Source organism: Nesoenas mayeri (genome assembly GCF_963082525.1).
Source record: "Nesoenas mayeri genome assembly, chromosome: 5".
Lineage (NCBI taxonomy): Eukaryota > Metazoa > Chordata > Aves > Columbiformes > Columbidae > Nesoenas > Nesoenas mayeri.
Window position 1 is genome coordinate 13,617,801 of NC_137548.1, and position 15,264 is coordinate 13,633,064.

Here is a 15,264-nt window from a genome sequence, read left to right on the forward strand (position 1 = left end):
ACAGAGATAAACCTTCAAGGTTGATATATGGGAGCTGGTGTTAACAAATCACATAGGGTCAAACCCATATCCTGCATCCAAACGACGAGATATCTGGTTCCAGAATTGATCTATATACTGCCTCCCTCCCTTGCCCTGGAAGGAACTGAATCAGGACCCTCCTTGGAAGACCATCCCCATCATCAACCTCTGGTTATGGATCCCAACCCTGCAACCTCAACCTATTGCTGAAATCCAGTTCTTTACATTTGCAGAGGTAAGAAATCCTGGTTGGCAGCTGCAGAAGGAGCCGTTGTCTTCTCCAAGGTGCATTAATCCATATGTTTTGGAGGTGACCAAACTAACTAAGCCTATCCAAGCTGGATTGCTTGTAGCTATTTCCATTTCTTGTCTGCCAAGCTGGTTACTGAAGCAGCAAGGCTAGGTATTGCAGAGTCTAGCATCATTTGACTAAAACTAGGAGCGTTTATGCAGAACAGCAATGTGGCAACAGATAAAGAAGCTAGCGGGGCTGCAATGAGAAATGTGAGCTTTGATCAAGGAGGCAGCAGCATTTGACTCCATCTGAGCTGGCAGGCAGATCCCATCCCAAAGCAAAATAAAATATGTCATTCTTTTCAGCAGATGAAATTCTCCCCAGTGGTTTGTTCCTCCCAGGATCATATTATGTGATCTCATTGTCTTTAAAGTCTTTCCCCTGAGGAAGCCGATCGTTTAATATAGACTACAGCGTTAGCATCCGGTATTAAATCAGTCAGGCTACTCTGAAACAAGGCGAGTGGGCGTCCTGGAAAGGAAATAAAAATGCAAGTTTAATAGAAGAGATAGGTTCATCTTGACCTATGCTATTTATTGCAACAGACATGGGAACCCACTGCTTGCTCAACTGAGGGTCACTCCACCCTGCCGTAGATATGTTTCACACTCCCAGTAAACTCCAGTTTGACACTCCCAGCAAACTTTAGAAGCTCACCAAGTGTGCAAAATAAATGCACAATCGGGCCCCAGAGGCTTTTATGTCTTGTTTTGCTTTAAAGAGTTGCCCTAAGAGGGACTAGTATGTTCCCACAGCTTTCATTAACCCAAACAGCAAAGTCAGGCACTCTTCATTTCAGCCACACACTTTCAGCATCTTTGGCTGCAAAGATGTGCTGCAAAAACAAGAGGAAGAAAAGCCATTAATGGACCGTAGGCAGGGTGCGAGACGGCAGGGACCAGCAGCCGAGCCAGGTGCTGCAGAAGGGCTCTGTTGTCCCACGCGCCGCAGCCTCTGCATCCCCACCGCTGTGCTAAGCAGGTTCCTTCCAGCCGGGCACCGAACGCAGCAGCCAACAGCTGCCCCATGAGGAGGCCAGATGTGGTGTGTCAGGCACAACTCACACAACCCACTGCTAGTGTGAAACCAGCTCGAAGAGATTTATGTCACATCAGTGTAAGTGCTCTTATGTCACTCGTTAGCCACATGCCAACTGCACACGAAGCCACAGAAATCTACATTTTATGGTAGTTTGGTTGGGTTTGTTGTTGGTTTTTTTTTAAATGTCATGTGAACCAACAAGATGCGATTCTTCAGCACCGTCGTGAGTGAAAACACTCATTTACCTCATTTAGTGCTTCACTTTCTAAGTAACAATTTAGTTCACGATTGAAGTGTCAGCTAAATGAGGTAATTTATAATAATTCTGAAAACATGCTAACTGTAAGAGGCTATAAAGAGATAATTACAGGGACATTTTGTAAATCCATTTGTTTGGGGCTTTAGTTTTGATAAAGGGGATAACAACTTGTAAGCTATGATTTTTTAAATTATAACAATAGTAACCACCTTCTTTTACATAGCTTCTTTCATCTCTAAAAACCCCATAGCTTTTTGCAAACTGTGTCGACCACAGGAATTGTTTAGCCTAACACCAAAGTGAAGCCATCTCTGCATGAATAAGTAACTATTTAACAATACCTACGAGTCCCCTGCAAAATTTGTAGAGAAAATAATCTGCAAAAGGAGAATATAATTCTTTTTGCCTCTCCTTACAAATACTCAGGGGATCCTCGGATGCCCACCACAGCAGCCGTTTGATCTTGAGAATAAGGAAGGCAGCCTTTTATATGCGCCCATAGACTCAAGGCACTATGGATGAGGGTAGCAGCATCATCCCCACACCTGCCCGAGGAAGCAGGGGCACCACGTGGCAGCATCTGTCACATCAGCCCAAGCTCACCTGTCCATGTCCTCCGCTGGGTGACGATAAAGCTTTGGCACTGTGACTGGGAGTTACAAATTCTGGCGGCTTCCTCGGCACTGTGAACAGAGAGCAGGCATCCCAGGTGGCTGTAGGACGGCCAGCACTTGTAGTCTTCCCCTTCCACTGTTCGAAAGCCCTTCAGGGAGATGAAGTCTGGGAACAGAAGCAAGGTATTTTAGGGAAACTCTCCAAGGCAGTTTCAGAGACTGGTTTCAATATACACTTAGTATTTTGCATTTCTGTGAAAACTCATAAAGGAAACATGATAGTGATAGATTGAACTGACCTACTTAGATGGAGTCTGTGGAGCTGCAAAGTTAAAAGAAACCCAAATCCTGACTTTTGGTTCTGCTATGGAGCATAGAATAGCAGTTCTTCCATGGATGTAACAGAGGGGGCAGAGCTCTCAAGGGTGAAGGGACAGGGGAGCGACCACAGGGGTGAGTGACTGCAGGAGGCTGCTGTGTGGACCCACCTTTCTAGCAGGGCTCTGGAGAAGCCAATCTCACAACGGCCTCTCCTACACCTCACCCCTAACAGCAGAACCAGGTCATCACATGTCCAGCACCGAGCTTCACAGGGGTGCACTGACCCACCCATCATGGTGCCACCCACAGGTATGGGAGACTTAGGAACCCCACTGGGGGAAGGAGAGGCCAGATCCTGCTCCAACAGGACACAAGAGACCTGACAAACCTCAGCAAGTGATGTAAGGCCAGGGGTTCACTGACTATTAAGAGCCTCACCCCATCTTCCCACACCTTTAAGATGGTGAACATTTTGGCCAGTTGCTAAGCCAACAGGTAGGCATCATTGGAAAATACTAGTAATTGCAGTTAAAGCTGCTGGTGCAAATAACTGAATATCTTTTCCCATAACTGTGCAAATTCCAGTTCTTCCACACATAAAGAGATTTCCTTATGCATGCCACCACCACCACTCCACCATCTCAAGTGAATGCTCAGGAAAATGCAAGTCACAGTAACCACAGGACTTTTGACGCCTTCTTGATTAGCCTCATCTCTACCCCTGAACAGGTCCTTTTTGGAGGAATGCACCTCATAAAGGCTCATTTATCCATCCACAAGTCCAACAGGATGGCCTTCAGAAAAAAAGAAATTTAGAAGGTCTAGCTAATCTGCCACACTCATCTTGGTGTCACGGCCACAACCTGTGCTCAGCAGTCAGAAGCCACCAAGTGAAATGAGAAGTTTCAATATCAGCCTGGAAAACTGACCTATTGGTCCAGAGGATAAGATGACCCTGAAGAGGGACATGAGAAACTCAGTTTACTACTTTGGTCTAGTTGCACATTATGAGTATTTAGAAGCAGTGCAAACATATGTCCATATGTAGGCTAGATTGTCTGCACTGCATTTACTTTGCGAAACAATGCAATAATGCATAGCTACCATGAAGAAACAATAAAAGGCTACTCAAAAAAAAAGATACTTTTGATGCTTTTCCTAGTGACTAAACACTGTTTGAATGTATGGGAAATCAGAATTTGACCAGTTACCAAAAGTTTCACTCCCTCATTAGTTATGTTACCTAAAGCATTCAAAGTTATGTACCTTTTAAATGAAGAGGTCTTTTTTGCAGATAGAGCCCAGACTTGTACAGATGTAAAACCTTTTCAAAGGCTTCCAGGGTTTCATTTATTCCATATCGTAAATCACCTACATTTAAAGAAAGAGATGACCAAGATAAGTAATTCCATTAAATACTGTTTAGAGATTTCTAATAAAGAAGTTTATTAATATTAGCTGGTACCTGTTGCATTCAGAATATCGCTCAAAAAGGGCCGCAAAGCAGCTGGTGCAGAGTGTGGCAAAAGATAGGTGAAAAAATACCTGCAAAAAAATCCCACAGACTGATTAGAATACAGTAGCTTAATTTCCCTAGTGATTAAGTTGCCTACATTTTCCTGCGACTCGATTATCCATATGCAACTAGTCAGGCTTCTTTGGTTATTAAGTTATGTTTGAGCACTTCGCTGGCATCCCACAGACCATTCCTATGAACTGCGCTGAAACTCTGGTCCTTGCAGCACAGCACGCTGCCAAGTGCCGCATGAAATCTGCTTTGCAAAGGTTCACACAACAGAGCTTTCCGTCATTCCTTGGGGCCATTTTTGTGCACTAAGCAATGTGTTTCCCATCAAAGAGAGATCTGTAGAAAAGAAGACTCATGCAAGACCTTTCCCTTGCCCTGAAAAGGTTTGGCATTCTTATTATCCCTGGAAGAGCTGGACACTCCCTGACCCACTGCCTGAACCTTCTAGAAAACTCCTGTTCTGCAAGAGACAAGTGTGTTACTGCAGGGCTACAATAATCTATACAGCGATTTGACCTTTAACACTGAATCCTGCAAATTCAAGCTCCCTTACTAAGTCCTCTGTGTAAATACCCAACTGACAAGGCTTCCCGCAGTCCTTGACTGCCAAGCATCACCAGCGAGTGGAAGTCATTGTGCTTTGTGTTGCAACAGCCTCAGCCCATTGCCCTTGACCCGTTCCATAACTTTTCCACAGGCGCTCATCATCCCTGTAGAGAGACTCAGAGTTCAAAGCAAGAGTTTGCCAGCCTGTTCCCCGCAACGAGACCTCGAAGCGTGTGGGCTTTGGCAGGTAGCCCATGCTGCCACTGCTTTCAGCAAATACAGCCTGCGGATGTCAAGTGCCAGGACTTGTTTGGCAAACATTAAATTTACAGGTGCAACCTTTGGGGCAAGTTTCTAGAGGGTGTTGGGTAAAGAGAGCAGAAGAAAGATGCCTGCATTCTCACCAGACAATGACGACATTCTTTTCCTGCCTTATACGGAAAATAAACTGGCATCCAAGCAATCCTTAACTACTTTATGACAGAGGTGAGGGGAAATCACTGCATGGAAGAAACGCAAGATGCTAGATGCTACATGGCAGAATGTGAGCTCAGTCACCCCAGATTTTCCTCCCATCTCGCTGGACATACCGATATGCATTAAAAAGATTCTTCTTTTCATTTATTCCTTCACATTTCCCAATGGCGGAGCATTTCAGAGGAAAGCTTTTTGTAGGGAACTCAAGTGTGCAGTCATTATCTTCCTTGCATGACAGTTCCTCAGTGCTGGCATCATCCATGTCTGTCACTTTTAGGTTTCCATCCACCATAACAAACTGCCTCGGCTGGAAATCCAAGAGGACTATTGAACCCAGGGGGGAATGTGCCAAGTAAAACAGCAGTTTCACAAGACTCAGGCAAATCTGAAAGAGATGAATATGCATGGAAAAAACAGATGAAAAACAGCTATTAAATTGGAAGTAGAACAAAGGGGAGGGCATTCAATGAAATTAAAGGCAAAAAAAAAAAAAAGAGCATATAGTAGTTAAAAGGTAATTATATGTATGCTACAAAATTTATTATCAACATTGCCAGAGGATTCTACTGGTAAGTAGTTTAGCAACATTTTTTAAAAATGTTCATATACAAAGAGAGACATTTGCAGTTAGAGGAACTAGAGGAGAAAGCTATGAGGAAAACAATAGCAGCCTTCATGTTTCAGGAGCTATATTGATTTGCTAGCTGAAATCAGAAGGAATTTTTCCCACTCTGGCATAGAATTAATACATTCTCCTCCCTTCCCCCATGCTGTTCCACACAGACTGAGGCTCTATGGTCATTAATACCAGATTCATGCCTTGCTACATCACTCAGTAGTATGAATTTGGGCACACAATCGTGCTTCTGAAGAATTGGCCAAAGCATGCGATGTATTTATTGCCAGCTTTTTTTTGCTTTTATATCAACTTTCTGGCAGCAGGGAAAGGTCAGACAATACCTGATCCAGCAGAAAGCCCAATAAATGTTTTTTGAACAAACCAGAGCTAGAGGAGCGCATTTATACTGCACCAGCACTTTGTTCAAGTAGCTTTTTGCAGCAGTTTTCATTCAGTATCAGGACCCCGGCATCAGAGGAACTTTATCGTCAGCTAGGTGTGCCAGGCAGACCCGCGCCATCCCTCGCTGCCTCCGATAGCGATCTGGACAGGCAGGAGGGCTGGTCATTTGGAACAGCTCACAGAATGGCTGGTATCTGATGTGGCTCATCAGAGGGGAATCCCATCTGTTTAGATATCCTAATTAAGAAACAGAACCAGACAGTGCCAGTCTAAGTTCTGTATTAGTACCTTCATCAGCCAAAAGATTACGAAAATCTTAATGCCACTGTACCAGACCTCACCACCAGCTAATCCAGCATCATGGGTTTCCAGATTTCTAGAGACTTTGGCACATTTGAGAAGATGAGGTGCTGGGAAAGCTATGTACAAGCCAGTATGAAATAGTTTGTAAGCAAAAGTGCAACCCCATGGGCCAAAAGAAATTACTCTGGAAGCTCTGACGCTATTTTAACTTGACAAGTGAAGCAATCATAAGAATCACAGCTTCACATCCCACGGCTGAGTGAGCACGGTTGCCACACTCCCCCTCTGGCATGGATGGCAAGGCTCCTCTTCAACATTAAGAACCACATGCAGGCAAGGATTTTATTTTGGGACTTTCATTGCATTTTTATTTTGCCCAAAGCATTTTTTATGGACATTAAGGTATCCATGTTTGTACTTAATGCTCTCTTTCCTCCTGAGAGCCAAACAAGTAGTCGTGAAGCCCCAACTGAGACCTTGAGGCAAACTGTAATACAAGCTATAAACAAAATAAGTGCCATGTCATAAGTCATTTATATCCTGGGGAGCTTGAGTCCCTATGCAGGATGCTAAGGAGACCAGGCAGATCTCACTAACAGGGCTGCAACGGTAGCACCTACAGCAAGAGGAAAGCAATTTAGTAGTGTTTGTACTACAGTAATACCCAAAGGGCTAAGATCAGAAACATGAAACAAACATATGATGAGAGGCTGCTCAGTTTGTTGCTTGCAATATGTAATATACAGAAAACAACAGACTTGGAGTGCAGCAAGGTGGCTTTCCCCACTCAGACCCAGCCTGTTGAGGGGCCTTGCTACTAAAGCCCCTCTGTAGAGCGGAACAATACAGAAGAAAAACTACCAAAATAGTGTAATACTGTGTATTAAACACCACCCCAGCCCTCAGCAAGGTTTTGTAGCCATTTCCTCCCAGATGTAGTTCTTTTAACATCTCTCGACAGAGAAGGAATATAACTGTGAAAGGCCAGACTAGGGCTATTTTAATGTGATTTAAAACGAGTGAAAGCAAAACCATGTAAGGACAAATCTACAGAAGCAAACAGAGTGTCAGCATGACAATCTCGTTTGCCCCAGCAGCCACCATGGGATCTCCGCATTTACCCAGTTTGCGGTCTAAAAGAGGCTGATAAAACTCCCTTTTGTTTTGTTTTCTTACTTTAAATCTCTCCTCCCAGGGGGTCTGAAGAAGCTGAATCATCTCCAGGGGGGATCCCAGCTCCATCATAGCAGTGACCCGTATTTCAGGATCTTCGCTATCATCATAGCACTGACCGTGCAGCTGCCGGGAGGGAAGGAGCGATTGTTAGAGAGATGCTGCTGCCAGTGCCTGCAGGTCCGGGACGCCCGGGAAGGGGGACAGCAAGGGCGGACCGACTCGGCACCGAGACGCATCCCTCTCTTCCACTCCCCTCGAAAAATTTCCGTACCGATGGATCACATCCCGCATCCCCCCGCTCCGGCGCGCCCCGCCGTACCTGGACGATGCCGGGATGCTGCAGGCGCTGCAGCAGCGTCACCTCCTTCAGCAGCTTGTAGGCGGCCAGGCGGCGGCAGCCGGCCGGCGCCCCGTAGCGCTGCAGGCACTGCCGCACCTCCCGGCCCGCCCCGTGCACCGACTTGAGGGCGACGGCTCCGCCGCCCGCCAGCGCCGCCCGCGCCACCACCTTGGTGAAGCCCCAGCCCAGCACGCTGACACCCGTCACCAGGCTCAGGTCGCCGCAGCCCAGCCCGCCCGCCGCTGCGACCTCCCCGCCCGCCGCCGCCGCCAGGCGCCGCAGGTCGCGCCGCCTCTGCCGCAGCTCCTCCCGCAAGCCCGACGGCAGCGGCGGCGGGGAGCCCGGCCGCCCCTCACTGCCACCGCCGCGCCGGCCGGCCGGCAGCGCCAGCAACGCCAAGGCCAGCAGCGCCAAGGCCAGCAACGCCAAGGCCAGCAGCGCCGCCGCGCTCAGTCGGGCGCCCCGCCGCGCCCGCCCCGCCGCCACCGCCATGGGGAGCGCGGCTGCCCCGCAGCGAGCTCCGGCCGCTCTGCCGCCCGCGATCCGCGGCGATGGGGAAGGCGAGCGGCGCCGAGGGGCGTGTCGGGCGGGCGGCCTCCCCGGCGCCCCCACCCCCGCCGGCCTGGCGCTGCGAGGCAGCCGCTGCCCGAGGGGAGCTCGGGGGCGCACGAAGCAGTTGCGGCACCGACCGCCCGGGGAGAGGAGGTCGCTGCGGTGGCGGAGCAGAAGCGGTTTTAGGAGAGGTGGTCTGGAGTGGGAATGCGAGTTGCTGGGAGTGAGCGGTACAACCCCGCAGACGCCTGCCCCACCCTTCCGACGGAGGCTGTTTATAGCAAAACACGCTGATTTCACGGGCGTGAATTTCGTCAGTCTTGCTAAAGTTACGGCAGAATGCAACCGAGGGATGTAAACCGCATTAAAATTAGTAAGAACGGAGATAACACGTTCTCGTGCCTTTGAAAAGTCTCAGGTTAGGTTTCTAAGAAAAGCAAACACTAGCAGTCACTCTTACTGGAAGGATAAACCCTGTGAGGTTGAAACAGCACTACGCTGGTTAAAGCGTGGAATTGTAATTGTTACCACCCCCCCCCCAGAAAAAAAGAAAAAAAAAAGAAAAAAAGAAAAAACACACCCCCAAACCCTCCTCCATCCAAACCAGCCAATCTATGCAGAAAACACCACTTGATCATTGACATGTGAGAAAATCCATCAGCTTGGTGACGCACAGCCAGCTCAGGGCTGCCTCCCGTGACACAGGTACCTGTACAGGTGAGGAAAGCGTTGCCGAGATGGCTGTGTAGAAGTGGGACAAGGCACCTGCCTGGGCTCTGTCACCTGCTTTATACACGTCTGCACCAGGCACTGCTGTGCAGAAAGCCAGTCAGGTTAGCCTAGGGCCCAGACAGGTGTGCTTTATCTGCTTCCAGTTTAGGCAATATGCTGTTAACTTTCCACACTGAGTGGCCTGAAACACCAGCCCAATGGGTTAATTCACCTTATTATTTACCATTATGCTGCTAGGTTAGAAATTAAAATAACGCTCTGCCTCTCCATCTGGTTTGCTTCTGTTTCTGCCCTAATTTTTTTGGTGGCCTAACTAGCCTGAGAGACCCTTCCTAGGAAGGCAGCATGGCAATGCACTGCCCAGTGCAGTAACCTCGTGAGAGCACACTTGGGTTTTGGAGGATGCATGTTTCACTTTTCCTCTGCTCCCTGGGGCGGCTGGTATTTCCCAGCTGCTGCCCTGTCCCTGAAGGACCCAGCTCTGCTGAGCACCTGCAGTTTCTGCCTGCACCAGGAGGAGCCCAGCAGGACGCAGTGGGTGAGAGTACACAGGGTTTGTCCTGGCTGTGAGCAAGCAGCGCGACCACTTGGTCCTGCAGTGCTGCCGCTGCCCTTGGACACATCTGCTCCTCCTTGCCTCCCTCCATGCACCGCAGTGCCGCTGCCTCTCTCCTGACTTGCTCCCAACACAGAGCACACACTGTTCAGGTCACTTTCTCAGGCCACCCCCGCGAAGGAACTTTTGTGAAACCTCTTTGAGAAACTGGACTTTAATATCACAACCTGCACAATGAGATTTTCAGAGAGTACAGCAGAGCAGCTATCATGACTGGTGATCCCCAAGACTGTTTTAATAGAAATAATTAATATAAGTGATCAACTATAAATAGTTTCCTTTGCAAAAGCCTGCAGAAAGTTTCCCCTCCAGTTCTTGCTAGTTCAATACCACCAGAGCAGCATGTGAGGCAGGGTATGAGTGGCAGCACCACAGTGGAGTACAGCTGCTCTGTAAGACTGCAGGAAAAATGAACTCGGAATTCATTGGGACATTTCTAGATGACCGAGTTTGGGAGGGAAGTTGGAGCCCACTGTACACCAATATGTAAAATAATGCAGAAAATCTCAGGCGGCCTGTGCTTATCCATGCACGTATAGTTTAGGGCTGATCCCAGAACAGCTCTTTCAGTAGCTGAATTTCCTTTGTTGCTTTTTAACCTTAATAGCTCTTTAATTACTGTCCTTATTTTCAAATCAAGTATACATCTGTGTCATATCAATGAATATTCATTGTAACTGGAGAGATATTAAATACATTTTTACCTGTGTTTCCAAGGGAATGGATACCAGCTGAGTATAGTATTATCTAATTTCAGACTGTCGTCAGCACCGTAATAATATCAAAACCTATTAGAGCAGACTCACAGATAAATAAAAGTAATAATGATTGATTATTTATTTGCTTTATAGTAGCACTTAAGGATTCCTGCCAAGATCATGGCTCTGCTGCACAAGGCTTCTTGCAGACAATGGCACAAGTGGTGGCCTTTCCCAACAGAGGTGACACCTGGAACAGTAAACACAGCAATGTGCTGCTGCAAGGGTGTAGCAGAGGAGTACATGGTCATTTGAAAGTCCTTTAATTCCTTGAGGATCTGTGCAAATGAAAGAATGGAAGACTTGGAAGGTGAAGGTGAACGAGACAAGGATCCACCCTTACCAGAAGAGCTGAAAAGACCCCACAGGGCTGGAGTCCTTCCCAGTGCTTGGCTCCAGTATCCCCTGGTAGGATCTTCGGAGTGGATCCAGTGTAATATTTACTGGGTGCTGCTAGTTCTTCAGGCACTGGAGATGCTCCAGTGTCTGCTTGTAGCTTACAGTGCTGTAATCTTCTGAGGAAACTGAGTGAGAGCAAAGCTAATTAAATAAAGTCCATTGAAAAGAAGGAAGCAGTTGCTCATTGTTTTTACAGTAAGTCTGTACTGAAGGAACAATTTCTCCTACACCAGTCCAGTGAGGACACTGGCAGAGTTCAAGACCATCAGTTGGACCTCAGTATGGGGCACTATAGCTAGGAAGCAAATCCTGTAGATGGATCAAAAAGGAGAAGGACAGCTGGAGCATGAGGCATCAGTGTGGTCATGTTTCCACAGAGAAGGAGAGGAGATACGTGAAAAACAGCATCACTGCGGGAAGGAGGGCATGGAGAGAAGGAAAGGATGAGAGGCAGAAGTTCAGTGTTAGAACAAAATAGCCTGCTAGCAGCGTTAGCCTACCAGTACAGACTGAGTCTAAAGACAGTCTTCAAACTAGTACAGACTGAAAAAGTTGAAGTGTCAGGTACATTCCCAGGCACCAACACTCGATCTTCCCTGTTAGAGCAGCCCCTGCTGACAATTCCTGATATGATCTGGGAGTCAAGATGTGCCAGAGACCATTCCTCACACATAGCTTGCACATGACCACCATATTTTGAAGGGTAAGAGAGCTCAATAGACATGGCTGTTCTGCACCAGTCTGCCTCAGTGCCAGGGAAAGGTCTGGGGCATGTTTCCTTGAGGTCCCTTCCAACCTGGTATTCTATGATTCCTTTGTTAATATAGATGTAACTTAAGTGTTTTGAAGAGAGAAGGGAAAATAGCACCAATCCTTGAGAAGGTCCTGCTCCTGAGCACTGTCTCACTCCCAGCAGCTCTGGGAGCCTGTGCTGGCTGAAACAGGAGGATCGAAAGATGGTTTGTTCTGAGGGTACAAAACCATTGCAGAACTTCAGAGCAGAGCAAGTATGTTGTAGGTCCTGGGAGGGAGCAAAGAAGTGCCCAATGTAGAGAGAGCAAACTCCCATCAGGGAGAAGTCTAGCTGCTCACTGCAGTGGGAACCAGGTAGCTTTGACCATGTCCACCCCAGAGCCTGCTGTGACAGTGGAGCAGGACAAGGCCAGAAGACTCTTCAGGGCTTGAACGGGAAATACCCGAGTTAGTACTTTCTGCCTTGTTGAACACCCATCACTACTGGTTCAGAGATGGAAAAAAATACTCACTACCTTATGTGGATCTGTGGCTGGGCACATGTGGGCACGGGGAGCAGGGCAGGGCTTGCCACCAAATGTTTCACATACAGGTCTTCTGTGAGAAGGGAAGGCATTGCAGAAAATTTTCTGAGCTTGCTAGCTTAGATCTCTTTATGCTGTTTTATTTTCCGTGTGCTGAGCCTCCCTGACTCGTAGTACCTGGAACTGAGGGGCTGTGAGTCTACAGCAAGAAAATGAGTGTTTCACAGGGAGTGAAACAAAGCAAAGGGCCCCACTTCAGCTTCAGTGTCACCTGGGTGCTGACTCCAAACCTTACCACAAAAGAGACAGGCAGTGATTAATTACAAATAACGTCATCAAGTGTCCTGCAGAGCAGACCAAAGCATTGGCGTGGGCAGGAAGATGGAGAAACTTGAAAATGATCCTACTGAGATGCTGTCAGGATTGTAGTGTTCCAGTGTGGGCAGTTCTTCCACCCCACTGGTGCCTCCCTTGTCCCTGATAATCACTGAAGAAAAGCAGACACACTGCCTCAGTGAGGAAATGCTATTCCTCCTGTAAAAGTGCTTCCTTTGTCCCTAAGTCCAGGAGAACACAAGATGTTGTAATTTGGAGCAAAACAGAGAGGAGGCACAATGGCCCTGCCAGACCCAGTACATCCCATCCCAGCCTTCCGTTGTGACACAGCAGAGGGAAGTTTCTGCCGGACTTTATTGCCTTTACTGGCATGTGAGCACTGTGTTGAGGAGACGGTTTGGGGTACATGTTGTGGACACCTGCTTTGTGATTGTTTTCTCTCAATAGCAGATGTTGTTAGATCCAAGGAAGGCCTCCTGTTGCAGCTCTCAACATAAAACCAGACCAAGTGCAAATGCATCTGTGGTTAACCCGTGTGCTTGCACTAGGCCCATCAACCATGTCCTATGAGAACCAGGTTTTTTTTGAAGATACAGTGATTAGATGTGCAGCACACCTGTAGCATGGCACTCTAAAGCTGCTGCGGTAAAGAAAGCAGCTAGAAGAAGCTGGCCGTGGCTGGATAGATGAGCCTGAAAGGGAACAAAATAACCCAATTTCTGCTTTGCATTTGTGGCTCCAGCAACAGAGGACAGTATCCTATGCTTTCTTACCTACACTCATTCCCACAGAGGCTATAGATGGCACAGAACATTGTCCACTGTTCAGAAAATATCAGGCTGTGCTATAATTGCAATTACTGTGATTGAATCTCATGCTTCAGAGCTTCTCCTGGTCTCCTGCAAAGGGTAGGAGAATTCTCTCATGCAAAATTGTGATTATTTTTCCCACTTCCCTGATGGCACTACTAGCTGAGCTCCTCCCTGGAAATGGAGGTGAAACTGTACATAAGGTGTAGATGCAAAACTGGGAGTCTTCTGTGCTCCAGACCAGCTGGGTTGAGAAACCACCCCCTTCTCCCATGCCAGTGGTGAAGGAATTTGTCTCTCTTCGAAAGACAGAGACTTCTCTGGGTGTATTCCCCTAACTGGTCCCCTCCTGTCCCAAGAGGTCTAGGCAGCAGCTTTTTCCCTGTTTCTTGACTATGACACTGATCTAGAAGAGATAAGATCAGGCTCCTGGGTTAGCACAGAAACCTGGGGAGAAATCCAAGGTGGGGGGGAAGTCCTGACACTGAGCACATACATGAAAGTCTGGGACATCAACTCAGAAGAAGGAGGCAAAGAGGAGGGGGATCAAAGAATCCTGAAGGAGCCATCCATCAAAACAGGAGGAAGACTTAGACACTTCTTGGGAATGAGTGTAGCCGTCAGTGCCCTCACCTTTGGGGGCAGCTACTTACCTTGACTCCTGCCAGCTGAGCTCTTGGCTGCCTCCAAAAAATTTTGGTCCATCTGCAAATGTGCTCATCCAGGGCAGGGTGAAAGCATGAGGAGCTGCTGGAGGGCAGGAGCCGTCCTGAGCAGCCTGGCTTTGCAGTTCCATGTAAACCAAGAAACCTTTTTGCACCCAGCCTCCAGGAATGCCACACAGAGCTGTGCTGGGCCCCACCTGGGTGGCAGCCATGGAAAAATCAGCCCACCAGCCATTTCTAGATTTTTTCTTTGCTTTGGCCAAGAGCCAGAAAAAGGAGATGAAAATTAGCTGCAGGTATGATACTTTCCTGCAAGCAGCTGGGAAGGACACTGGGGGAGACAGACCATGCTCTGCTTTTTTGCCTTACTGGCCACGATCCCTAGCAGAGTGCTTGGTGCAGGTAACGACTACTTGCCCTAGAAATGAAATAACATGTTTCTCTTCTCCAGAAGAAGGAGAAACTGTCCTTTTCTGTGATGTCCAAGAATGCTGCAACCCCCAGGTCTCTTCATAGCCCATGGCAAGCACAGCTGTGTCTCCCTAGGCACTTCTGGCCTGAAGTTTCTCAACAGCATTTGGCAGAGCCTATGCTAGCAGTTGGTTGGCATCCACAGCCCCAGAGAGCAGGTTTCCTAAACCTGCTTTTTATTTTTTAGCAGACAAGGGATCACCTCCTGGCTGGGGGCTCAGGATGAAACTGCAAGAACACTTCATGGCATTTTCACATCACAGGGCATCATCTACTCCTGCAGTATGAGGATGCCCTGGAGGAGCAAGGGCAGTTTGTCTCCTAAGAGAAGGAGCTGTTAAGGCTGAGGAACAGGTGAGCTTGCACAGACTAGGAGAGCTTGCCCTCTGCTGGAAAGCGATCAGCATTGACAGACGACAGTATGACAAGAGCTCTTGGGTGTAGGATGGAACAGGAGAAAGCCCTGTGTCAGCAGTCCCTGGAGAGCTGGATGGCACTTGGGCTTGCACAAAGCAGGAAGAGCATCCTCTGAGGGAAGGAAGCACCAATCTTGGGCAGATGAGGTATGACAAGACTCACTGCAGGGTTTTAACATGCTACCACCCCTCTTGAGTGCTCCTTGGAAGTGCCTGTCCCCATTGTGGAGGTAGCAGAAGGGAATACATGTTTGTGCAATGAATGCATCTCATTCATTAGCAGGGCCAAGT

At 47.9% G+C, this 15,264-nt stretch overlaps 1 protein-coding gene across 1 annotated transcript; it reads right to left on the reverse strand.

Annotated features, from left to right (window-relative positions):
* Positions 1 to 683: 683 nt before the first annotated feature.
* LOC308041344 (extracellular tyrosine-protein kinase PKDCC-like) lies at positions 684 to 8,434 on the reverse strand (the record flags this gene model as incomplete). The annotated part of the gene is made up of 7 exons (XM_080345951.1): positions 684 to 787; positions 2,220 to 2,396; positions 3,818 to 3,922; positions 4,017 to 4,096; positions 5,216 to 5,487; positions 7,603 to 7,725; positions 7,922 to 8,434. 7 exons carry the CDS (start codon positions 8,432 to 8,434, stop codon positions 684 to 686), a joined length of 1,374 nt encoding a protein of 457 aa, XP_080202077.1.
* Between the last annotated feature and the right edge of the window lie 6,830 nt (positions 8,435 to 15,264).